The 26,544-nt window shown below is 48.4% G+C and overlaps 2 protein-coding genes across 5 annotated transcripts in view; one reads left to right on the plus strand and one right to left on the minus strand.

Annotated features, from left to right (window-relative positions):
- The window catches only part of SMYD2 (SET and MYND domain containing 2), a 49,460-nt gene extending 37,719 nt beyond the window's left edge, over positions 1-11,741 (plus strand). The window contains exons 7-12 of one of the 2 annotated variants that reach the window (XM_038542134.1): positions 2,241-2,343; positions 4,914-5,024; positions 5,897-6,017; positions 7,009-7,183; positions 9,149-9,257; positions 11,299-11,741. In XM_038542134.1, the coding sequence (XP_038398062.1) occupies positions 2,241-2,343; positions 4,914-5,024; positions 5,897-6,017; positions 7,009-7,183; positions 9,149-9,257; positions 11,299-11,379 (700 nt within the window). In that variant the 3' untranslated portion in view covers positions 11,380-11,741. Of the gene's footprint in view, positions 1-2,240; positions 2,344-4,913; positions 5,025-5,896; positions 6,104-6,227; positions 6,362-7,003; positions 7,184-9,148; positions 9,258-11,298 lie in introns of those variants that run through there. The other variant, XR_005361953.1, reaches the window with a different exon arrangement.
- Positions 11,742-15,765: 4,024 nt separating this feature from the next.
- Positions 15,766-26,544, minus strand: part of PTPN14 (protein tyrosine phosphatase non-receptor type 14) — a 180,548-nt gene continuing 169,769 nt past the window's right edge. For all 3 annotated transcript variants that reach the window (XM_038542137.1, XM_038542138.1, XM_038542139.1), the window contains one exon: positions 15,766-23,846. In XM_038542137.1, the coding sequence (XP_038398065.1) occupies positions 23,718-23,846 (129 nt within the window). In that variant the 3' untranslated portion in view covers positions 15,766-23,717. The remainder of the gene's footprint in view (positions 23,847-26,544) is intronic.

Below are 26,544 nucleotides of genomic sequence, written 5' to 3' on the forward strand. Positions count from 1 at the left end.
AAGTGAGACACTGATTGTCAACCAAGAATTGGCCGTAGGCGAATGCAGAGGCTATGAGTTGCTTCTACGGCTGTTTTTCTCGAAAAATACTAGTGTAGAAACAGCACAGTTTGGGAGGGAGACTCTGCTAAAGTAGCGAACTAGGAAAATTTCAAAGAACGACACAGGGTTTTTCTTGACTTCAGAAGCACTTAAGTAATTCAAGAAAGGCTGGCCAGTTGACAAACAGAGATCTTTATAGCTCTGTCATGAGTTTGCCAAAAAACGGCTCTGCCGTGGTGTCTGATGGAATGGGTATTCTCAGAATGCTTCAGTTCCCTGAAATCCAGTCCTCACTTCGTAGATGGAGGGAAGGAGGCCTCCCTGCATCCCCTGTGCGAGTGAATCCACATTGTAGACTGATGATGTTGCTTAATATATACCACGGGAGCTCTAGCTTTGTTTTGAAGCAATTAAAGGGAACACCCACGCGCTGGCCATGGATGATGCGTGAGCCCCCAGTGTGTGTGTCTGTAGCCGCCGGGGTCTGCATGTCACACGGGTCTGAAAGATAGAGAAGCATCCGTACAGGCCCATGTCTCCTGAGCAACCATCATAGGCTTTCCGGGCCAGCGAAACAAAAAGTTTTTTCACAGGGTAATGTCCCCGTGGCCAAAAATAGTGTCATCTCTAGTTTGAATTCTGATAGCGAGGAAAGAAGAGTCTTGGGGAGAAGCTCTATTAGGCTTTTGCCCTTGGGAAAAGGAAGGAGAAACAGGGAAAGACCATCAGACCCTCTTTTAGAAGGCTCTTACCGACAACTTCAGGCCTGAAAGAATGTGTCTGCTCTTAGTATTTTCGAGACTAAAGGGCAGGGTTCAGAGTGGTCTTGTTTGAGGTTTTACCCTGCCCGGTGATTGCAGGAGAATGCTGATACCAAGAGCCTGAACTGTTTCAGGTTCTTCGCCTTGGTGAACTCTTTCCATCTTCATTAAAAAGATGTCCAGGAGTCTGTCTTGAAATGAATGAATAGTTCCTCTACAAAACATTCTAGAAAGCTGCTTTTCCTTTAATAACCACTTCTGTGTATTTGTTTGTGAGATTCCCCAGGACCTGATTGCCTGTCAGTAAGCCAGTGGCCTGTGATGCATGGGAGAGGTGACCTTTCCTAAGGATAAGACAGGGAAGTTGCCACACGTCCTCCTAGGCTCGAGGCCAGCCACATGCCTCACTCACGCAGGCCTGCAGCAACTAGGAGGTGGAAGGGGATCACTCCCTCTTGTGCACAGCAAACCCGGGGCAGCGCATCCTTACCAGCCTCCACAGCTCTCTGCTCTTTCACACTGGGGCAAACACGAGAGGGCTTTTGGTTGCTGACGGTTCAGGCAAATGACTCTGGCCACCAGAGCCACGATGCATATGGATGTGAGTGTCCATATGAGCCCCAGTTTCCAGACAGTTTTAATTGGGGGGAAAAATCCCTTTGGGCTGAAATCATATCGGCATTGTGATTTCAAAGGCAGCATTTTCAGAGATCAAGCACTTTTTCCCTGTAGTTTAGAAATTTCTGTTCTCAGAACTTTGACCTTGATATAATCAGAAAGCTCAAAGCCCCTCGCATAGGCGAATCTCTCTGTCCTCTCCATCCCTGAAAAGCAGACAGTGAGCAGCAGGAGCAGTAATGTCCCAATTTTCCAGATGAGGAAATCAAGGTGCAGAGAGAGGCAGATGGGCTCCTCGGGGCCTCTCAGGGCACCTCAAGCCCTGCCCAAGGAAGCTGGCCTCTCCCACCGTGGCGGTTTCACGACCGCTGAAGAAAACACGTTAGAAAGAATCCACAAATAGAAAAAGCTGCCTGGAAATGGCACCCTGTTTGTCCTGTGCAACGTCCAGTGGAGGAGCGGTTTCTTGCAGCCGCTGCTGGGCTTTGAGTCCTTCATCTCACAGGAAGGAATATTCGTGGCTTCATCGTCGCTGCTATTTTTATTGTTGTGTGTGTGTTTTTTTTTTTTTTATTTTTGGCCTAGATGTCACCATTTTGAATTGTGAATTTCGCTTTTCAGTATTGTTAGAGATGTTAGAAACGCTTATAAATACAGGCAGGACAACCTCTGAGGCTGTGATGGCCAACTATTAGATTTTTTTTTTTAAACGCCCTACAAAGATCCTGCTCCTGCAACTTCAGAAGTGAATGGCCAAGGAGGGCCTGAACAGTCTGTCTACTTTCTTGATAAAATTGGGTTTTCTCTTCTGATTGACAGTGTCGCCTTGATGAACCATAGTTGCTGCCCCAATGTCATCGTCACCTACAAGGGGACCCTGGCCGAAGTACGCGCCGTACAGGAGATCAGCCCAGGAGAGGAGGTGAGTGTGTGGCCACTGGGCCGTGGCCCTGCGCTTCCGACCGCTGCTCTAAAGGGCGGTGTGGGAGCGTCAGCACAGCGTCGCTGGGTAGCACGGGCTGCGAGTGATGCCAGCAGCTACTCCGTTTCCATCGTCAGGCCCGGCAGGTCAGTCAGCAGAGTCGTGACTCATGGCTTCGAATCCCGCGCTTTTGCCTTCCGTTCGATGCTCACCGTTTCTGTCTGTGGCCAAGGAAAAGAACAGGAAAGAATAAATTCGAGCTCAATTCCTTACAAAGACCGGTAGAGATTTACAGAGAAAGGGCACTGCCAAAGTGGGCTAAATGAAATTTTGGAACCTCTTGAGAGTCCCCGTATTTCTACCACCAAACAATTGAGTTTGAGCTTTTCTTAATTAGGGGATTTCGGCCTCTTTTTCTCCCCTCTCCCCCAGAAGGTTAATGCCATTGTCATCTAAAAGAGAGAAAAGCAACCCAGCAGTAGCTAACGAGTAAAAGTTGCACATGGACACATCAGCATCGCACATCCTGTCAGTTCCACATCTGAACTCCAGAGAGATCATATTTTTAGGAATGCGGTGCAGGTGGTGGGCTGTACACACGGACACTGGGCAGGGCCAGTAGAGGCAGTCCGTGGCCAAGAGATAGCCTCCTCAACTTAGGGATGCGGAGAAAGCCAGGTGTTCAGTCCCCTGCGCTGTGATTCCCCCTCCTTTCCCACGCACTGCCTCTGTGACCACCGTAGGAGACTCCTCACCTCCAGAAGGCTCAGAAAGGCTGCTTGGCAAATTGCTAGAGGATTGCTCTGTGTTCTTAGGTAGATAATAAAATCCCTTTCAAGGACACATGAATTTATAGGGAACTTAATCACACACTTTAGAGCCCATTTCAGTTTAATGGTCTTCAGTGCTATTTTAAGGTACATGTCTGGATATTTTAAGCCTTAAATACAACGATCAGTGTGCCAAGTAGGCAAGACCTTGGCTTCTCCAGAAGCCGTGGACCGAGCCGCAGCTGAACAGGGACCAGAAGTCCAGGGCACAGATGAGACTTTGTGGCCTTTGCTTCATTCATCATGATGAGGGTGTCCTGTTTTCGGTTGGGGCCTCTTGGTTTTCACGTGTCTTGCGACTGCGCTGAGGCCTCTGTCGTGCACCCACCCCAGTGGGTCCCAGTGTAAGTCAGCAGGCTCCGGCCCCGGGTGGAGGCTCAGCGGCTGGTCACCCACCCGGGCTCTGGCTGGGCTGGAGTAGCGACACTGAGCGGCCTTTGTCGCCATCTTCTGGGCCCTTGTGTTTGTTGCGCTGCGTGTCCCATCAGTCACGTCAAAGGAAGGAGGCAGCTCTCCTGCGTGCAGGCCTGGCTCCTGCTGGTTTGGCCCGAGCTCAGCAGTAACCCCGTGGTAACCCTGCGCTGGGGAAGCCACTGCTTGGGGGACACTTGCCCTTCAAAGAGGGTGTCGATGAGCTGCGAGGCCTCCATTGCTGCCCTTTGGGTCGGGGAGAGCTTGGCCTGGCAGTGCCTGCAAGCACCCAGCCCTGTGCAAGTGCCCCCTGCCTGCCTGCCAGGGCCCGGGGTTACTGGCACACTCACGGCTTTGTGACATCCATCTGTTCAGTCAGACATGTGCCTGATGGTGTGGGATGAGCAGCAAGTGCCGTCCCAGTGAGTAGATAATGGGCAGTTAAATGCCGGTCTCCTCCATATGCTCCAAGTCCCAGTTACAGACCCCGTTAGGAAAAAGCAAGGACGGGAGAACCCGATGAGCCCAAAGGCAAGACTTTTCCAAGTTCTCTGGCCCAGCTGGGTAAGGCAGCAGCATGCTGGTGTCCTAGAAGCTGTGTCCTCCCTCTGCCCACTTGTCCCAGCCTGCTGGGCCAAGCTGCTTGCTCCCTTGCCAGCTGATGGAAGGAGAAAGGGAAGCCAATCCGGAGGGCTGTGTGCACACTTCCCGTCCCCAGCAATGCATCTGAGCCGGCCCAAGCCGGGACAGCAAAGGGGCTGACTGAAGGCCAGGTAGACAGAGCAGGGCCCGGCTCAAGGAGGGGTAGGGTCTCTGGTCTACACCTGGGACAAGGCCGTGTCCCTGGGACAGATCCACAGCTGGCCCTCTCTGGGGAGGAAGGGAATGGGGATGCTGTCAACCCTCCCAGTTTACTGCTTGGGGGACTCCTTGATTCTCTAGAAGGTGAGAGGAGAAGTCCTTTCTCTCCATCACAAGGAGGTGGACAAAACTAGGTGACTGCTGACTTTAAAGAACTCGGTGTCTCCGCGGTTGGGCATCTTCCTTTGGCTCAGGGCGTGATCCTGGAGTCCCAGGATTGAGTCCCACATGGGGCTCCCTGTATGGAGCCTGCTTCTGCCTGTGTCTGTGCCTCTCTCTTTCTGTCTCCCATGAATAAATAAATCTTAAAAAAAATATGAAGAACTCGGTGTTTTAAGGGAAAGAGCATATTCCATGCTGTGGTCCTTCTCAGGGCCTATCCCTGGAAGTATTTGCAGAGCCACAGGAAGGATGAAGAACACGTGTGCCTATAGCAGACTGCATTGTCCACTCTTTGGGCCCCCTTAGGTTTTTACCAGCTACATTGACCTCCTATACCCAACAGAAGATAGGAACGACCGGTTGAGAGATTCGTACTTCTTCACCTGCCAGTGCCAGGAATGCACCACCAAAGACAAGGTAGGTTCCCGAGAGGACCATACCCAGTGCCTCAGGACCTCTGGGCCAGTACTCCTCCCACGGTATTGTTGACCCTTTAAACCCATCTTACTAAGACAGCTAGAGGAAATCTGGTTACACCAGGTCCCTGTTCAAACCTGACCCTCACAGCTGATGAACCACATGTCCATTACACCGTGCAAATGAGAGAAGGATTTGCCGCACTGCTGTATCGCAAAAAGAAATGGATGCTCAGAAGGGGAGGGAAGGGATAAAAGCACATGAGAACAATTTTAGGCTTTTCCCAGCTTTTGTTCGCCAGAATATGGAAAATTTTCTCTGGCATTGCCTGTGTTATTTTGTCCATGCCACCCCTCCTCATTCTATCCTCTTGATTCATAGATGTGTGAACACACAGATCTGCGCATAGCAAACATATCCTAAGTGTCCTGCTTATAAGGATTGACTAGAAAATTAGTCTTTTTGTTTGTTTGTTGTAAAAAGGTAGCAGGGGTGGGGGGGATCCCTGGGTGGCGCAGCGGTTTAGCGCCTGCCTTTGGCCCAGGGCGCGATCCTGGAGTTCTGGGATCGAATCCCACATCAGGCTCCCTGCATGGAGCCTGCTTCTCCCTCTGCCTGTGTCTCTGCCTCTTTCTCTCTCTCTCTCTCTCTCTGTGTGACTATCATAAATAAATAAAAATTAAAAAAAAAAAAAAGGTAGCGGGGTACTGGGTTTCCCTTAGATCCATTGCCTAATTTCTGTGCATTATTTTGTGACTTTGCAATGGGCAAGCCCCCACCTCTACATGGAAAAAGATACTATCTGAGAGGTTTCCCGCTGGGTGTAGTTTCTGTGGGAGCTGATGCCTTGCACTTTTGGACATTTCCCTCAGGATAAGGCCAAGGTGGAAATCCGGAAGCTCAGTGATCCCCCAAAGGCAGAAACCATTCGTGACATGGTCAGATACGCACGCAACGTCATCGAGGAGTTCCGGAGGGCCAAGCACTACAAATATATCCTTTACTGCTGTCTAGAAGTTTACTGTCCCTCACCTGCAAGAGCTGCTGGAGAGCTGGGAGGAGGGAGTGAGAGGGCGGGGGTAAGATTCTGAACTCGGAAGGAAGAATGTCTCCTGGCAGATGGTGGGAAGAATGACCGCGCATGACCTGGCGTCCGCCGCATCAAAGTTGTGTAGTATTGATTTCATCTTCTTGTTTCACTAGTGTGGTCAGGAGCTGGATGTGGTGGTGGAAGAGTTTTATGGTCTAAAGCTGGGAAGAAGAGTTCCTTGAAGGCCCTCGTTGGTTGGGTGTCGTCCTCCAGGCAAACACGATGCCAAGGGCTTGCTTACGTTATGGTACCTAATCCTCACGGGGACACCCAAGGACGCAGATGGGAACAGACTCTTAGGGTAGCAAGCAATTTACCCGAGGGACAGAGCTCACTAGGATTTGACTACTGTGATCCATATTCTTAACCACTACCTGATAGCGCTTTCTTAGCTTGAAAACGCATCACATTCACATTAGGGGAAGAACTAAAAGCGGTGAAGGAAATTGTACAATGGCACATTTTTTTCCGCAGCCATAAAAAAAGAAAAAAAAAAAAAAAAAAGAACTGTCCCCTCGTGGGGACTCCTTCCTTAGAAATGCTTCAACTAAAGTGCTGAGCTTGGGTGAAAGTTTAAATTTAACCAGGAGGTTGAAGATTTGTAATCCTAAACGTGTTTACAGCCGAATCAAGGGGTCTGTTCCCCGTGGCTAGAATTTTTCAATTGTGTTTAAGATAGTTGAGGTCTTCAATTTTTCCTGAAGTTTGTTTAAGAAAAATATGCTTCTTGAAGAAAAAAAAATTCCCTTTCACTTTTGCTTAGATTTCTGTAATGTACTTTTTCAGAGGGTGTGAGGGTAGGGGCAGAGTGGATGAAATAGCTCCTTGAACCCAGCCTTGGGACGTGTCCAAGTCCGGAGGCCTGAGCCTGTCCTTTCCTTGACACCAGAGCACCCCCTAGTGAGCTGCTGGAGATCTGTGAGCTCAGCCAGGAGAAGATGGGCTCCGTGTTTGAGGACAGCAACGTGTACATGTTGCACATGATGTACCAGGCCATGGGTGTCTGCTTGTACATGCAGGACTGGGAAGGAGCCCTGCGATACGGACAGAAAATCATTAAGCCCTACAGGTGATTGCCATGGCTGTTCTCGTCCTCTTAGCAGGGAATGGCATTTGGTGATCTGGAATGCTGTTTTCTGTTTTCTGGGCGTCCTGTGTCGGAACATGCCTAGAACAGCTTTCTCTTCCTGCACCCACACCTGGAGGTACAGGTGCAGGGTGCTGCTCCATTGGGCCCGGCCTGTGCACTCCGCCAAGACACACACCTGTGGAGGCTTGTTGAGGTTAGGAAGGGGGTGCTGGGGCAAGAGCCCTGCCAGGACCTGTCCAGGGTGCTGTATCCAAAGTAGTTAATTCACATCAGTCTTAAAAAGGCCACCAGCTTGTGACTTTCCCCTCCCCTGCCTTCCCAGTTACACACACTGATTAATTGCTGAGTGGTGGTCTCCCATCCCTGCTCTTCCATCGTTACTCCGGCCATCCTCTCATTGTGCTTTTTGAAAATTGCAGCCCAGTTTGCAAACGGGGACAGGCTAGGACCATTGAGCTGGCTCTGGTTATCCATTAACAGTCCCCCTCCCCCGCTTCTGAATAAAGCAAGTTGGATTTTAACTTAACAGTAATAATGAATACCAGCCCCGGGGAAGTTTCCTGTCGAGAGGGTTTTTAAACCTTAAAGTGTGACAGATGGAGGTTGTGGCAGTGTCCTCTGGCTCTGATTAGCCATTTCAGGGCTGGGATGGCCTAGATCTTATCAGTGGGGCGCCTGTTAAACACATTCACATTGTGTATTTGCAGGATTTCCCCAAGACCAAGTAGCTCAGAATTTCTGGGCACTAGAGCTGAGAGCCCTGTGCCCCAGAAGCACCCCAGTGTCTCTCATGGATTTGAGAAGCCCTAAGTACTCCCTCACTGTCTAAGGTTGGGGACTGTAAAGTCTGTGTCCAGTCAGGATTTCCAGAGCCTTCCATTTACCCTGCGCTGCCTGGATTAGCCATCAGGGGGAGTTCGAGGGAAGACAGCTCCTAAAATCTGCTCTTGGAAAAAATTTGCTGCATCATTGAGGATCTCAAGGCCTATCTTCTTCCTGGGGTGGGTGAGAAAGTCCTCTGGCCTTAGGCACACTGCCCTCTGTGAGATCTGGAGGGAGGGGATGGGAGAGAGAGAAAGAATGGGAAAGAATGAGATCATCTTAGCTTTGTGGTCGCTCTCCCAGCAGCAGGGCCTTGCCTTACTGGTCCCTTCCTTAGCTTGAGCCCCTCCTGGAGGCCAGCGCTGGGCCCTCTGTGGGGCCACTGGCTCCAGGGCTTCCTCCAAGCAGCATGATGCCGTCTGCCCAGGAAGACAGCCAGGATGTGTCTCTCTTGGATGGATTTTGAGGGTAGAGAGGTACAGACCCGTCTGTGAATCAACACCTACACATGCATTTCTCTCCCGCCACCCCCTCTTACCCATAAGCTGCCTCCTGGTCTCTTTCCCTGGCAGGCTGTTAGCCTTCAATGGAAACCAGAGAGAACACCTACTGTATAGAAAGCCCTCTACTGGACACCGGAGAAAGCTTATCTAGAAGTAAAGTAGGTGTTCTCCTGACTTCAGAGACCTAGCTTTGCTAGATAGCTTTGCTAAACCAGCTGGTACCATATTCTGTGACAGAGAGCGGGGGTCCTAAGACACATGGGTATGTGTGTATTTTTAGGGGTAATGCCTTTTTAACATGAGGGGTTAGGCCTAGTGTGTTCATAGAAAGGGGATTCATTTTAAAAGGTGTTTTCTCAGAGCCCTGCGTTGGGTGCACCTAAAACAACAATCTGGGACTGGGATCGAATGTCGTGTTTATACATGTTTTTCTGTGGGATTTCTCCTGCAGTTTTTCTGTAGCTTTTCAGAAACACACCAACTGTGTGAAAGGAAGTGCCTCTGCGGTGCTTAGACAGGGGCAGACCATCCATGCTGTCCATCCAGCACCTGCCGGGGCTTGGAGCAGGCTGCTCGGGAGCCTTTGACACGTGGCCTGTTATGTTCTCTCTTCTTCCAGCAAGCACTACCCTCTGTACTCCCTCAACGTGGCCTCCATGTGGCTGAAGCTGGGGAGGCTGTATATGGGCCTGGAAGACAAAGCTGCTGGAGAGAGAGCCCTGAAGAAGGTGCGTCTGCAGCGCGGGGCTGGGGGTCCTGCCCTCCCGCTTGAAAGGGCTGAGTGACTCCAGTCACTCCTAGAGGACACCCTGTTCTTGACCCACCTGTGGTCAGAGGAGTGGGAGGGGGCGTGTTGGGCAGGTCAGGGTAGGGTAAGCGATGGAGTCTTTGCCTTGTCTGCATCCGGGCCCTCCTGTACGGAAGGGGTGCACACATCAAGAGGGGCTGGCCTCGATGCCACGCACAGCCCGTGACTGGGGAGACGGGGCCACTGCCCTTATCCCGCGTGAGGCCCTGGAAGTGGACCAGAGGCCACGCGGTGGCTCCGGAGACTGTGGTGAGGGAATCTTCCATTTGGTTCTCCTTAGTATTATAACTATGCATTTGCAGTTTCTAGAATGTACTTAGGAATCCTCATCACTGCATCAAGTACCAGTTACATGCCAGGACCCTCATGTGTGGTTTTTCTTTTAATTCTCACGAAAATGAGATAGATTTTCCTGATGGAAAAATTGAGATTCAGGCAGGCTGAGGCCTCCCTTCAGACTGGAGTCTTTCTGAGTTGAAAGCATCTGCTCCACTCGCCCAGGCGGTGACCCACACTGGGGCAGCCTGGGCCCTGGGCAGCCCTGGCCTCTCCCCGTGTTTCACAGCCACCTTGTGCCCGGCACCTGACAGGAGCTCAGAATCACTGTCCTGAATATTGATTCTCGTTGTTCTTTACGTGGTAGTTAACAGTTGATGAAATGTTTGATCTTTGAGACAGTCTGTTAAGTCCTGTAAGAGAATGTCTGTCAAAGTTGGGGCCAGATTCCCTGTATCTTCCCAGTAGCCTGCTTGAGACGATGGTATAAGGTCCCACCTCCCAAATGGGAGGGTCCGGGCCCAACCAGGCTAGAAGTGTGAGCTAAGGGTACATACTTTTCTGTTTTTCAACCATAGACTTTGTGTCCTAAGACAACAGATTTATTTCCTTGGCGAGTTGAGGGAAAATCGACCGAGTCGGGTCCCAGTTGCGGGGGGTGCTGGTAGGCAATGAGCTACAAGATCAGCGAAGGACACAGTAGATGTGAGCAGGGAGCGTGAGTCGTGGGTTGAGCACAGAGGGCCGGAGCAGGGGAGGCATTTAAAACCGGACGTTTCTGAAGGCTCCCACGCCGTTCCTTGGCCTGCCTCCTGCTGGTTTGAGATCTCTGAGGAGAATGGTAGCAGTGAAAGGATTGTCCATCAGGCACAGGCCATCAGACATCCCCGTTTGGAGAGTGGAGAATAATCTAAGTTTTTCTATCTGTGAGTACTATAGTCGAATACAAAAAAAAGCAAGATACATTCTTATAACATTTGGGATCTGCCTCCTATGTGCTGGATGCTCTTCTAGAGACTTCCATGTGTGCCGAGAGCCCTGGGAGGTAGGCATCAGTCCTGTTTTGCAGATGAGGAGAATGAGGCACAGAGTAGTTAAGTAAGTTGCCCAAGGTCACACAGCTGGGGAATGCTGGGCCACCGGTGACTCTCCCGCTTCCTACTGCCGCCCTATAAGAAGCCTTATTAAATACGTTCTCTCCAGCTTCCTCAAGTACTTTTCAGTTTGTTTTTTTTTTTTAAAGAGTGTGCGTTACAAGGAAAGCATGTGCTTTTTCAAAGGGAAGAACGGTTCAGTCGTGTCTTACGGATGAGCAGTGGTAACCAAAATCTAAGGAGGTTTGATGCGAAGTTCACGGGGGAGCCCACAGCCAGGGCTTTCTGTCCCTAGAGCCTGCCTTCCTGCGGTTTCTAGGACGTCAGGAAGCCCACTTCTTTGTATCCTCTCTTCAGCTGCTTTACTCAGTGGTACCGACTGGGCAACCAGTTATCAGATAATCTTCGCAATTTAAAAGATAACAAGAAATCGAGACCCTGGAGGACAATCAGGCTCCAAGAGCCAGTGCGCCTCCTGGGCCCCGACGCAGGGAAGTCTACCCTGAGTTCTGTTAGCCCCGGGTGCTGGGTGCTGGGTGCTGGGTGCTGCCTCCAGGCTCTCAAGCCTTCACTTGTCTCTGTCTCTCCTAGGCCATCGCCATAATGGAAGTGGCTCACGGCAAAGATCATCCGTACATTTCTGAGATCAAACAGGAAATTGAAAGCCACTGAAACTCCGCCAACACGCTAATTTTTATTTAAATGCTAGCACAGAAGCCTTCAAGGATTTGAATATTTCCAGGCGTACACATGACTCCTGCATTTCTGTAAAATCACTGGAATGAAAACCCTGCTTGCCCCTAAACCTTACCCGTGGCTTACCTGAAGGTTGGCCTTCACCTTTACTCTTAGTACCAAAATAATTTTTGAATGCTTTTATTTCCCTAAGAGAGAACGGCATGGTCTCACGTACTACCACGTGCTTTGGACCGACTGAATTTAAGAAACACGGCTACTTTTCCCTTCATGCCTCTTACAATGTTGTGAGCAAACCTGGATGATGAAAGAGAATAAAAAGGGTAATGGTGTTTGAAGTTCATCTTATGTCTGGGGAGGATCTCACAGGGGCGGCGGGAGCCGCAGTCACACCTGTTCAGCAGGGTGGGGGGGTGAGGGTGCAGGTGGGGGAGGCGTGTGGGCTGCGGTGGCTTTCAGGGTTCAGTGCCTGTGGAGGGGGAGAGAAGGTGCAGCGGAGTGACCCGAGCCCCCCCAGCGCCCCCCCCCACCCCCGGCAGGGGAGTGTGTCTGGAGTCTTCGGTCTGGTAGCTGGAATCCCTGTAATGCACTGAAGGGGCCTCACGCATGCTTCGCTTTCTTGACTTTTCTTTTTCCCCTCCTCCGTCTGCAAGCCGACTTTCCATTTCTCACTCTGTTGATTGCTGTAATGCAGTACCCTCCTGCCTTGGAAACACTCCAGGGTAAGCTTGAGAAGGGAAAAAAAATTTTTTTTTCCTTACCGACCCTGTGTTACTGAGCAAACCGTGATCTCTCCCTGCGCGGCCGGCAGGAGTCCGGCTCCCGCAGCCGGATGGCAGCCCCTGGGCCTGTTCGCTAGCAGGCGCTGCCCGTGGGCGCCGCTTCCCCGCGGGACTCCTGCAGTCCAAACACGGCCTCTTCCCCACCCGCAATAATGAAAGCCCCGTGGCGTGGACGCCTCAGCTTCCCTTCACACTCAGGAGCTGCAAGCAGCTTGATTTCCTTCATCCTTCCTGCCTCGTGGACACCCGTCCTGCGTGCGCGTCCCCCTACGGACACGTGTGTCTCGCACACACAGCTGCACACAGTGGGCTGCAGGGGACACAATGCATTCTGTTGTTCAGCGAAGTGCAAGAAGTTTATTGAACACCTCCTGTATGCAGAGCACCCTGTATCTCTCTCCAAGTGCAGAGGGCTGGGTGAGGCCCGGGTCCTGGCCGCAGGGAGTTTAGGGTGCTGATTTACTCTAGCCAAGCCGAAAATAAGCATAGGACCCCTCTCCCCATTTCTGTAGGTTTTATAAACGTTATGAAAGGAATATTTTCTCAATAAATGTAAATAATACTGGAAGAAAGCGAGCCGTTCTTTCTTCTTGTCCAGCCCCATTCCCCAGAGGTGACCCCTGGAAGCCCTGCGCTTCGGTGGTCCCGATTCTCCCCATCTGCCCATGTAAGAGGTGTAGGTAAATAGACGAGCAAAACAAAGGCAGGATGGTACTGACATAGGATTTCGCATCTCCGTCTCAGACTTCACAATATGGACCCCTTTTCGTTCCAGCATTTGCAGATTTGCTTCATACTTTGCAGAGAACATTGCACTGAATGTCTCATAATTTACTCATTCTACTGACGGATGTGTGGCTTTTCCAGGTTGCCGGTATTATGGACAGTGCCAGAGGCACGGTCCTCCACATAGACCTTAGCGGCCAGGTGGTAGCATCTTGGGGCCTAGAGTCCTAGAAAGTTCAATTTCAGGACCCAGTAGTGAAAACTTTTGGAACTGGAATAAGTATGGCCACGGTTCCTTTTTAAAACACTGCATCGGGTACCAAGAAGATAGGATATTTGTAGTATTTGTTTTCCTCTACCATCGTAACAAGGTACTATTTGAATTCTTTTTGCTGGTCTACTGTGTGAAGTATTTTGTTTGCTGTGCATTGATGAGATTATTAATTGTTAATGAGATTGGGCACTTTCTGCTGTAATTTGGAATGCCTGCATTCCTGCTGTGAGTCAATATTCACGGCTATTGCCTATCTTGCTAATCAGGTCTCTCATAATAATTTTTTATTTTTTAAAGATTTCATTGATTGGAGACAGTGAGTGGGTGGAGGCAGAGGGAGAGAGAGAATCTCAAGCCGACTCCCCACTGAGCGAGGAGCTCATTGTGGGGCTTGATCTCACAACCCTGAGATCATGACCTGAGCTGATACCAAGAGTCAGATTCTTAATGCATTTTGGGCTATTAACTCCTTGCCATGTCCTGAAAATATTTTTTTCCCTGCTTGTCCATTCACTTTTTTTCTCATGACACTTGCTTTAAAAAGGCAGATCATTTTCATCTTTTTTTTTTTTTAAAGATTTTATTTATTTATTTATTCATGAGAAACACAGAGGAAGAGAGAGAGAGAGATGCAGAGACACAGGCAGAGGGAGAAGCAGGCTCCACGCAGGGAGCCCGATGTGGGACTCGATCCCAGGTCTCCAGGATCAAGCCCTGGGCTGAAGGCGGCGCTAAACCGCTGAGACACTGGGGCTGCCCCATTTTCATCTTTAAATGAAGAAATAGTCAAATTTTTAAGTCTTTGCTCTACCTGCAATTATATTTTAGAAAGAGATCCAACTGTACTCTTTGAATCTGTGATTTTCAAAATTGCTAGCTCTTTATGGAAGCATCATTTATTGATTTATTTTCCTCTGCTGATCTGAAATGGTCACATTATCATTCCTTTAAGATTTAGGTTTATTTCTGTTTTCTTCATTATTGTGGCACCGGAAAATGTTTTGTATCTAGTAGGGCTAGTTGTTTGTGTTCCCTTGAATTCTCTCACCTTTAGCCCTCCAAAGTACTTGAGCATCATTTGGCCAAGCCCGCTCTTGGTCTTTCCCTCCTCCCCCACAAACATGCTATTTGGGATTTATTAGAATTGCATTAGAGTAAGTGATAAACAAAGGGCTGACTTCACCATAATGTGAGTCTTTCTATCCAAGAATGTGGTGAGTTATCCATTTGGTTAGGTTGTTTATATAGGTCCTACGCATTGATCTTCTAGATTTTCTGTTTTCCTTAGCTATTATGAATGAGCTCTTTTCTTCCATTATGCTTCTTAACTGGTATGTCAGATAACTGTTCCCCATTTATTTTTATTAAGATGTAAAAATCACAAAATAGGTGTATTTGCTTCATTGCGTGTTTGTGTATGTTTTCCTTATATTTATCTTTTGCTCTCCGGGTTTTCTTAAATTTCCTTCCTCAGCTCTGCTAACAGTCTAGAGATAAACAGGTCTACTGGTGATTACTGTTTTATCTCAAAATTATACGATAAGACTACTTTTTTCCTGTTTGTTATCCAAAGAAAATAAACGTCTGTTTACTCAGTCCATGGAGGAGAAAACAAATTAGCGTATGTACCTCTTTTCTTTCCATTCCGCTTCTCTCCACTTCCACCGGCACTTTTTTTTTTAACATCAGTCTTTTCTTTCAAGAACTATAATTGTTTTGTTGCCCCATTGAACGTACACCCAGACTTATTTGTATAATTATTTCTATATTTAATAATTCCTATATTTAATTCCTATTATTTAATAGTTATATTTCTATAATTATTTCTATAGAACTATTTCTATATTTAATAATTTCTATATTTAATAATATATTAAATTATTTCAATGTAATGCTTGCCATCCCCTTTCTGCCCACAGTGGCCCACGGTATTCTCATTTACATGGCATGAAATAAGCTGGGACTTCAGTGGGTGAACTCCTTGTAGTGTGACCGGGCATAAATGGGTTAACACAGAAGTGAATGTGTTGCCCTGTTACTCATCAAAGATACATGAAGAAAGTGTCCACCCTCATCACCAGGGGTTCACTGTGTGTCTACGGCAGTTGATGGGCTGGAAGTATGGGCAGGGCAGCTTTCTTAAGACCTAGACAGGAGCTGTTAAAGGACACACCAAGAATGTGTCCCAGAGCAGCCCGGGGCCTGCCATTGCCATGCAGACAGTCTGGGGTCTGAGGCAGTGACAGCTGGAGGGAAGGGACCTGACGCTTGCTAAGGGTTATCACAGCATCTGTAGGAAAGATCCCTTTCTATGTATTCTTCACTCCACTTGCCTAGTGATCACCCTCGTCAGGTGTTTTGTTTTGTTTTGTTTTTTTATAACTACGATAACTTTGGAAGTTTCGAACAAATTCTTCAGTACGATCGAGTTATACAGGAATGAAAGTGGGTAGAAATAAACGGGCTTTAAAATGGTGAAAAAGCAGATTTTACCAGGCCCTTTTGCCTATGAAAATAACCCTAATAAGTAAAGGATGTGGGTCCTTTCATCTAATGCAAACATGCAGGACACAGAAGAGAGAAGATTCAACTGTTTTCTCTGAAAAAAAAAAAAAAAGTTTATTGTATATGGAAGTCAATAGATATCTTTTACAAAAAAGTTAGAATAAAGATCTCACATTTGTAAAGGCACATATGAAACATTTTACAGCAATGACAAGGATGGTGAAAACATAAACAATACGCAACTAGGACCGTTATCTAAAGACTTTATAAAAACAGAAGAAACAGTGCAAAAAATACTGTCAAAAGTCAGTTTTACACACCTCATAACTGTGTATAAAACTGGCAAGCATAAGCTTATTTACTGATATAAAAAAGCACATAGAATAGCATGCATAGTTTTATTTAAGGTTTTTAATATTATTAAATTGAGAGGGAGGCTATACCAAATTAAAGTTGCCATGAATATTAATCACCCCCTGACATAGGGAATGTCCTATAGACCTCTCACTCCCTCTCTCGCCTGACAACCACTGTTTGTAGCAAAGAGAACGGACTTGCACCTTGCAGGGTAGCAAGTGGCTACCCACGGGGAGGACAAGGGTTGTCAGGATCCCCAGTCCCGACCTGGAATGCGTGTCTCACGGCAACACCACCCGAGGCGGTTACATTTCCAGGTCAGCTCACGACAGCCAACCACACACTGGGCTGCCCACCCTGCGTTTCAGCTCTGTCCGAGTCCAAAGGCTTCCGTGGGCTGACCCAAGGGCCTTAAGAACAGCCTGGTGTCTAAGCTGGGGACTCGTCCCGACGTTGTTTCAATAGGAAATCTACGAAATGCCAATTGTTTCTAATGAGATCGCGATTCACAACATCTTGTAAAACACAGACAAGGAAAGCATCAAAATACTGAGTTAAGTAACCCGACAAGCAGTCCAGTGAAACAAACCACATTGGCCTGTTACTTGATGTAAGGAGAATCACACAAGGTTATATGTTTAAATAGTCATCTGCATATGTAAACTGTTCTCGTTTTCCCATTTGAGAATCCTCAAGTCAGTTGGCTATGGAAGGAACGACACACACAGGAAATCATCTCCGATGAAGAGTAACCTTGCTTTTAAAATGGTTAATAGATTTTTAAGACCCCAGACTGGCAAGAGAGTTTAGCCAAAGGAAATGGCAGTAACATTCTACGATGTTCACATTGAAAACCAAAACAAAACAAAAAACACAAAGGCTCTGAATTACAGCTCTGGGTTCCCCGGGGAAGGTAGTTCTTAGCTAACACTGCAGTTGAGGGAGGTGGGAGGCCCTGGGCAACGTGCAGACGCCCCTGCTGAGAGCTACCCCGACTCACTCCAGGCAGCATTCCTGAGATGGGGGCGAAAACAGCTCCACCCCAAGGACCAGAAGACCCGACCCAAGACCCGACCCGACCTTCCCGCTCGCTCCTGGGACCCCCTGGGACCCTGCGGTCAGGGGAGCAGGTGTCCGCGTCTCCCTGAGGGCGGCTGGGGGAGAAACGGCAGGATCAGGTGCACGTGATGAGCGTGTCCTGCCCCTCCCCGGACACCTGCCACCCATCCCACCCACGGCGCCGGGCAGGCCCAGTCCGAGGGGAGAGGCCAGGCCCAGTCCATGAGGAGAGGCTGAGGCCCAGTCAGAGGGGAGAGGCTGAGGCCCAGTCCGAGGGGAGAGGCCAGGCCCAGTCCATGAGGAGAGGCCGAGGCCCGGTCTGAGGGGAGAGGCTGAGGCCCAGTCCGAGGGGAGAGGCCGAGGCCCAGTGCGAGGGGAGAGGCCAGGCCCAGTGCGAGGGGAGAGGCCAGGCCCAGTCCATGAGGAGCGGCCAGGCCCAGTCCGAGGGGAGAGGCTGCACCAAGGGAGCTGGTCAGGAGGAGTCAGGTGCCGCGCGCACCTGACCACACGGGCCACCGACCACCGCAGCCGCTGGGACCGCGTGCAGGTCCCCCTAGAGGGAAACAAAGTACCTCTGCTACCCGCGCTGCTTCGGCCGGGGCTGCTCATCGACTCCATCTGCTCTCACGTCCCCCAGCAGCGAGGAGCGGCCACGACCCCGACCAAGGCGGGGAGAGAGGGGCAAAGGGCAGCGCGTGGTTGCTGGCAACTTTGCAGCTGTTTTCCATTCTTTCTGGCCCTTTCCATTTGCCAGATCTTGATCCTTCAAACTCTATGAGCTTTTTAGAATTAAAATTCGATTTTAATCGAATTCGAATTAAATCGATTAAAATTCGATTTCCTAACCGTGTAATTTAGGCCGGCCTAGGAGAGCGCTTCTGCCGAGCAGGGGAAGGGGAGGGGAGGGGAGGGAAGGCAGAGGGGAGAGCGGACCGACCGCGAGGCGGTGGGGGCAGCAGAGCCCTGAGCCGGGAGGTGCTCCTGGCCCCAGGATGGTGCCTTCCCAGGATAGTCCCGCCCAGGGGGCCGAGGAACAAGTGCGGTCGGGGGGACGGGGACCCTGGAGCGTGAGTGTGCACCCCGGGCTCGCAGGGAGCAGAGATGCCATCCCCGGGGGCCAGGCGGTGGGCAGGGCCCTCTGCCAGGAAGGCCGGTGAGCGGGCACCCAGGCTCACACCCGAATCCTGGAGCTTCCCCAGCTCTCCCAGGGCCCTGAGGGCCGTTTAAAAGCACGAGCAAGGGTGAAACCGATTGGGACCCTGCAGGGTGAAACCGATTGGGACCCTGCAGCCGGGCCCTCCGAGGGGTGCTGCAGCACACTACCCCTCTGGCCTCGTTTATGACTTCTCTAAGCAAGCCTATGGCATCTTGGGGAAACGAATGACCCTGATGGCCCAAAGCACCGCAGAAGACACAGTGACTTTCTATGCAGATGCTCGTCACAGCCAGGCTGCACATCAGCTCTCGCCCTCCCGCCTTGTAACGAAATGTCCTTGAATTTATTTTTAAAATAGAAGGGCTGACCGAAGCTCTGAACAATAGGAACTGATGCACATCCTCCCACTTCACTGCACCAAACAACAATAAACTATCCGGTCTCATGCAATCGATTGATGCCAGATACTCAATTTGCCAGGCTCTTGGACGTTTTAATAGGGAACATTTTAGTTTGACCTTGCAGAAGATGCAGTTATATTAAGCTGGAGCTAAAGGTAGTCAACACAATAAAAGTTGCATATTAGGTAAGCTGGCTGTTGGGTTTTACAGAATTCCACGAACAACAGTGACTTTAGGGGCAACATATTTGGATGGGCAGATATGATTGGATAAACCCTCATATCTCTCTTGTTATTTTCCAAAGATGTATCCCTTAGGTCTTCTGCCCCCAAATGTCTCAGAAGCTGAGGCAAAGACAAGAACCATTCTATTTTCTTGCACAGCATCCAAGGGAAGCTTCAAACATAATTTAACATTTTAGAGATTTCCACCCTATAGGGCCAACTAATTTGTCATCCATAAGGCTGTAGGCCACTGGAAAATTTGTGCAGTATCCATGGAAAACCCAAATTTCTCCATCTGGAAGCAGCACTGGATGAATTGTTACTTTGTTCATGCAAAGAAATCATGAAATAAGAGCCTGATGGGCATCTGGTACATAGGAATAAAATTAAACAGCAGCAGAAGAGTCTTTGGTCAAATGTGAGGAAGCTGAATTGCCCAAATAGGGCTGCCTAAAGATCCCAATAGTGATTACTTGGTACTTCTTGAAATCTCCTCTTCTAGGACCCCAACAGTTATTGCCAAAATGGAGGGGGAATGAGGATAGATTATCAGTAACGTAGGTCTGACCCAATCCCATCCCTTGTGTCTCAGCCCCCTTGCACATATCTTAGACTCCCCCACCACAAAGAGATGAACACATTTCCCGAAAAAGAAAGTCAACAGCTATACCTGCTTTCACCATCAAACCTGTCACTAGAAGTGGAGGAATGAGATTCAAAAAGCACATTCTGCTTTCTGGCTGGGGACAGCTTCAGGTCCACACACCGTGTGCCATAAGCACTGTGCTAAGGTCTGCTAAGTTAACACAAGTTGTACATCAAAAAAAGGTGGCCACCGAAAATCCCATAGTGATGTGCCTGATGGCCAACCCTGCCTATGAGAGCGTGCTAACATCTAGGTGTACTAACATCTCTGCAGACAGAGTGACTTCCCAGCCCCAGGAGGTGACCCATTCACTGAGTGCAAAGCTCATTATGGCAAAGCCAACTCATCCACTTCACATGCTTTTATGTTTCTTAGCCCTTGTGAGGAGAAATAATATATGGTGTGTTGGGACCCCTACTCTATCAGGGGGAAGAAAAATACTGTATGTATTAGGTTGACTCATGTAAATTTTCTGTCACTGTAACAAAAAATGGTCCAGCTATTGTCATTTTCACATGGTCAACCTGTAATTAATCTGAAAAGATAAGAGAAGTAGGCAGCTGGATAAAAATGCTGACCTCTTGAGCCCCCCTGGAGTTTAAAACTGAACCTCAAAAGCACAGAGTAGGCAAGATAGAGGCTAAGTGAGTATTGGGAAAGCTAGTGGTTGGGTCCCACAAGAACCTTCTCAACAGGGCCCACAATGCCCCTCCGACCAGGCTGATGGAAGAAGGGGCTGGAGATGGCCAAGTGAGTCTTAGGCAAGCAATGGGAGATAAATAATAGATAAAAGACTAGTTCCTCTTTGTAATCCATGATCACGAAGATTGTAAAAGTAAAGTTCTCTCTATTTAAGCTCCTTGGAAGCATATTGCTCAAAATATTCCATGTGGAGAGGTTTTCACCTTTCCTGATCTTACTGTTCCCCTCTCACTGAGAATAGCTCATTCCTCTTTCCTCTCCTGTAAAAAAAAAAAAAATCAACGTTTGGCATCCCTCTCTAATGCAGCCGAATCCTCCCTTACTTCCCATCCAAGGAAAGAGGTGTGTGTAAATGTCAGTGCTACGGAAGGTGGGGTCTCCTTGGAGCCCAAGGGAACCAATAAGCCCAGCAGGCCCAGCGCAGCTCAAGGATGAAGACGTCACACTCAGCCCTGCCATCCAGGGACAACAGTTAACCAAGGACAAACGCTGGCTCCGTGTGCCCAAATGAGTACGGATCAAAGAAATAACACATTTCAACTGGAAAACTTCAAAACCAGAGGCCCCAAAGAGTTGAATGGCTTTGCTGCAAGATGGTTATCTCTTTTTTTCCCCCTCTATTTTTAATTTTCTCTCTTCAAATCCAAACAGACAAAAAAAAAAATAGACCCCGACCGCTCCAGCTTCAGACTTGATACATCATCAGGAACTCATTCCAAAAGCTCTAACTAGATAACTAATTTAATACACTTTGCTTCAAGGTTTATTCCTTGGCTTGCTTCCCAGATATAAAGCATCTCTGGGCAATTATTATGCAGATGCCACTAGAAGGACTTTCAATGCCTGCTGCTAATTTCACAGGAACTGTGCTGGCATTCGCTGGAGATGGGAAAAGGAATGCAAAATGCACTACAGAACCAAAAACATTTGTTTTTAAAAATGAAATATGTGGAGTAACTTTTAAGTGGTTTCCTTTGGGTTTCGATATAAACTTTGGCTAGGAAATTGGACAGCAGACCCACTTCTTCCCTGCGTTTTGTGCATTAACAACTATTCCCACAGCACCAAGTGACAACAGCGGATGGGTTGAAAGGAAGAGCATGTGTGATGAGCTCAAAGAGACAGATCTACACACTGCCCACGTGAGACTCGATGTTAACAGTGCCCACGTTGGGGCCTGAGAGATGAAAAGAGAAATATTTGTGTCGTGCATCAGATAAGCCAGTAACCGCAGACCAACTCCGAAAACACTTCTCACAGCAGACCATCCCAAGGATGGAAGAGTGTCTAAGGAAAGGAAACCCGCCTCTTTGCCTGTCGAGGAGCCGAGTTCTGAGCATCTCCCAGTAAGGGTGCTGAGCTCTGTTCCGTTGAAAACATTAAGTCAAACTCATGGTTTTCTTTTCCAGCACATATACCCAAATTCCAGCATCTCTAGAGTGTAACTGAAGTTACCCTCCTTGACCGATTCTTCAGTCTCTGGAGTAGAAGAGAGGAGCCCCTCCATCACCAGATACTCTGAGTCTAAGATTAGACTCACCTGGCCAGGTGAGTAGGTAGACCTCCCACCACCACAACACCTGGCCAGACGTGAAACCGAGTGGATGCCCAGTCCAAAGGAGTTCATCAGGAATCCGCTTCCACACCCCTCTGCTGCTGTGCGGTAACCGGATGTCCCACAGGCTCGCTCTTTCTGGTTGATCTGATGCCATTCTTTCTTAATATTTTCAGCTCAGGAAAAACAAAACAAAACAAAACAAAACAAAACAAAGGCAGTGGCGGGGGAGGGCATAATGGAACACCCACAAATGTCAATTCTAAGAACAAAACCACAGTTTAAAAGTTGCATTCAAGAAGAACTGGACAGCAGAGAGGCAAAGTGCCTAAAATCCAGCTAGCGGGAAAATGTGTGGAATATGATTTACTGTGTACTGACCCGAGAAATTCAGGACAGGGGATCCCTGGGTGGCTCAATGGTTTAGCGCCTGCCTTTGGCTCAGGGTGTGATCCTGGGGACCCGGGATCGAGTCCCACCTTGGGCTCCCTGCATGGAGCCTGCTTCTCCCTCTGCCTGTGTCTCTGCGTCTCTCTGTCTCTCATGAATAAATAAATAAAATCTTTAAAAAAAAAAAAAAAGAAATTCAGGACAATGACCAGCGTAGGCTCAGGAAGAGACAAACGGAACCAAGCTGCAAGGTGACTGGAGGGTGGGGTGCCCAGAGAACAGGAAAGCAGTGAGGGGCTTCGTGCGAGACAGGTCCCAGCATTTTTCATCCAGTGGCCAAAATTTGGATTACAGCGTTCTGAGTGGGCTTAGTTCTGCTCTTGCAGGCCAGAGCCTGGGGGGACAGCAGCGCAGCTGGGAGGGGGCTCACCCTCGCTGCGGTTCCTGGCCAGGGCCCTGCCACCTGAGTGCCAAACAGCCCCCATAAATCAGCGTTCCCAACTGTTCCCTTTATAACCTTTCCAGTGACTTGGTGACTGATGGAAAGACAGAATGTACCCAGCACCTCGACCTGCAGGCCCCCGTCCAGCACACACATCCTATTTAAATAAGAAACACCATCAAGGGCCTGCCCATCTCCTTTCTCTTCCCACTCCGGCCCATTATCTTCTCTCAATCGGGCAAGAGGCCTAGCTGCACAGATGGCCTGGCCCAGAGCCTCAAAGACCACCAGACTGGGGCCCACTGAGTAAACAGGAAGTAGTAGCGAAATATTGAGGGTGCAGTCCCCGGCAGGGAACACGGGGCCCCAGAGTCCAGAAGAAGGGGTGTTGAGAAAGGTACAACCCAGAGCTCCTCGTTCAGCCTGGGCGATGGCCATACTGCATCATAAAGGCCGCGTTTCCTCTAGCTGCTCCCTGTCTTTAACTCAAGCTGCTGAGGACGAGGGCAGAAAGGAAGAAAGGACGCCAGTGTCCATCAAGGCTCAGGAACCCCCAAATACAAGAAAATAGTGTTTTTTGTTGTTGTTGTTGTTGTTTTCCTTCAGGGAAGGGCCTTAGCCCTTATTTTAGAACGAATTCATTTTCTTGCCATCTTTGATTTGGACATGAGCAATCAGGCCGCTGAATTTCAGGCTTGGCTACTCATCTGGCTGCAACTTCACTAGAGATGTGTTCCCTTTATGCCTCTGTCCCCCAAACAATCCACCAGGCAACCTTCCCTGACATATTTACAATGCAGATCAGTCAAAAAAAAAAAAAAAAAGGTTCAAATGAAAAGTACTATATTAATGGTGAAAACTGCATTACAATGATTCACAAAAATTATCCAAAAGGGGAAAAAAATAAATTATCTCATATAAAATAATATATGATGTTTGTGAATAATCTTGGCTCCTGTCATCAAGGAGCCGATGACCTGCCTGCTCTGGCCATCCGCGCCCTGCTGGGGGAGCAGATGTTGTCTGGAGGTGCCTCCCCATCTGCAGATGGAGCTGGGGCCCTCTCCCAGTAGCTGGGGCGGGGCGGGGGGGTGGTTAAATGAGTCTGGAGTTTTGGAGGAACTGGATGAGGACTTGGTAGACAAACTTGTACTGAGTGATGGTCTGGATCATGAACATCCTTTGCTCCCTGAGGAGTCTCAGCATCATGGGTACTTCCACTTTCTGCAAGAAAAAAAAGCACAAGATCTTAAGATGAGAAAGCCACCCTGGGGTCCTTGCTCACTTCCCTGCCCAGGAAGCTTCTGCTCGCCACGCATCTGTAGGTACAAGAGAAAGCAAAGGGCTTGGCCCCTCTGGGTCTTCCCAAAAACCTTATACTAGCCCCGGGACAACCTGGCTGTCATGTGTCACTGGCACTGGTGGGATATCTTAAATCCACACCAGTCTGTTAGGAAAACCCACCCATTTTCAGAAATACTACCTATTCTTAAGTGTTTGGAGTCCTCTCTGGGATACTAGGCTGCTTCTCAGCTTTCCTTTGCTTGTTTAAAGTTTTTATTTAAATTCCAGTTAATTAGCATACAATGTAATGTTAGTTTCAGGAGTACAATGTAGAGATTCAACACCTCTGTACCACACCCGGTGTTCATCATAATAGTCATAGTTAGAGGGGAAACCTTTCACTAAAAAATATATTGAATATTAAATGAAATTGCCTATGTGTCAATTCTTTGAGAATATAGAACCAGCTTCAACGAAGGGAATTAATGTGGTCGGTCATCAGTGTTAGAGCAGACCAGGGGCTCAGTTGAGTAATGTCCATCTTCCTGGACCAGCCAGGCCAGAAGTATCATGGAGTCAGCAAAGCCATTGTGGCCTCAGCTCACTGCCCCCACTCTGGGAGCTCTTCACCTGGGCAATACCACCCCCATGAAGTTATCAAGGGCTGAGCAACCACTGGAGGTAAAACAATACAAACTCAGCTGTATGGCTTTTTTTTTTTTTTTACCTTTTTAAAATTTAAAATTTTAGTTAAATTCAATTAGCATATAATGTATTATTAGTTTCAGAGGTAGACATCAGTGATACATCAGTCTTATATAACACCTAGTGCTCATTACATCACATGCCCCCCTTAATCCCCATCACCCAGTTACCCTGTCCCCTTCCCCACCTCACCTCCAGCAACCCTCAGTTTGTTTCCTATGATTTATAGTCTCTTGTGGTTTGTCTCCCTCTCTGATTTCGTCTTGTTTTATTTTTTTTCCCTTCTTCCCCTATGATCCTGTTTCTTAAATTCCACATATGACTGAGATCATATGATAACTGTCCTTCTCTGACTAATTTCACTCAGCACAATATTCTTTAGTTTTATCCATGTCATTGCAAATGGCAAGATTTCAATTTTTTGATGGCTGAGTAGTGCTCCATTGTGTGTGTGTGTGTGTGTGTGTGTGTGTGTGTACACAGACCTCTTCTTTATCCAGCTGTATGTCTTTTCTCATCTTACCTTTATGAGTCATTTCAGCTATTTCCAAACTGTGTACTATGATACAACAGATGCCAGCCTTATTAGTTGCTCTTTTCCAAAAATAGTTCAATAATGCAAACCACAGATTTAAAGGGGACCAAGTCCCCAGTAATAAAGAAAGAGAAAAAGGCATGTGGATCCTTAAGCTGTTTGCCAAAATGTACACCCTAAGCCATGGCTGCTGACTGATAGGTCCTTGCCTACACGATACTCCAAAGTAACTGATACCATGATGTACAACCTAGAGGTACCTAATGATGAACTTAAGTAAGAACATAGTGCTTGATGAGCATGACTGAGCTGGGTGCTGAAGGTAAGGAGAGATTAAAGCTGCTTCTCCCAGTTCCCATCAAGGTTTTGACAGGGAAGCGGTGTCACATGGAAGTTAAGAGCACAGGCCCAGGTCAGGCTTCATCTGCTGAACCACAGCCTTCACACTTCCTGGCTGTGGGATGTGCACACTTCCTTTCATTACTTGTGCCTCAGATTCTCCTGGTCACACAAGGGTATTAATAGGACCTCTCTCATGGGGTTATTGTGAAGGCTACTTGAATTGTAAGGTTCCCAGAAGGGTGTTGGCACATGGTAAACCTTCAATATAGGTTGGCTATTGCTGTAATACTGTCATTGTTGTCACTGTCATCACCACCCCTTCCACCTCCACCACCATTGTCTCCTGCATCAGCAGCACTTCTACCACCACCTCCACCACCACTAGCACCATCATCTCCTCTACTATCATACCTATCTCCCCTCCGTCACCTCCACCACCATCATCTCCTCCATGATCACCACATCTTCCTCTACCTCTGTCACCTCCAGCTCCACCACGCAACCTCCACCACGTGACCTCCACCACCACCTACCACCATCATGATCATTGCCATCTCATTAGCCTATAAAATGCAGCCCTAAAGACATCTGGTAAGGGGCAGTTTGGAGACAAGATAAAGAAAGTTCCCCCTGGGAATCAATGAGAGTCCTAGTTGCCTTGAGGATTCATTCCCATAGTATCTGCTGTCCACTGTTCCCAACCCCAAGGAATCATAACGCAATTTGCTCAATTTTGTCTAGAATGTGTTTTTGCCTCTCAACTCCAAGGAGAAGGGATAACTTATTCAGAAAAGCAGCAAGACAAGACATCTCATTAGTTGGCTAGTGAGAACCTAACCTTTTATAATGAGCTAATCTAGGACAGAGAGCTAAATACAGGGGGGTAAGAGAGAGTATCGCAAACCATAAAACTAGGGCTTTCTAAAAAAAAAAAGTAAAAGCATTAAAATGTCAGGCTGACATTCAGTGGTCAAAAGCAGTGGGCCACGAAGAAGCTTGTCAGAGCAGCCTGGGAGACTGCCCTCTCATTCCCACCTCACAGCTACCGACCTTACT

Source organism: Canis lupus, chromosome 7, assembly GCF_011100685.1.
Source record: "Canis lupus familiaris isolate Mischka breed German Shepherd chromosome 7, alternate assembly UU_Cfam_GSD_1.0, whole genome shotgun sequence".
Lineage (NCBI taxonomy): Eukaryota > Metazoa > Chordata > Mammalia > Carnivora > Canidae > Canis > Canis lupus.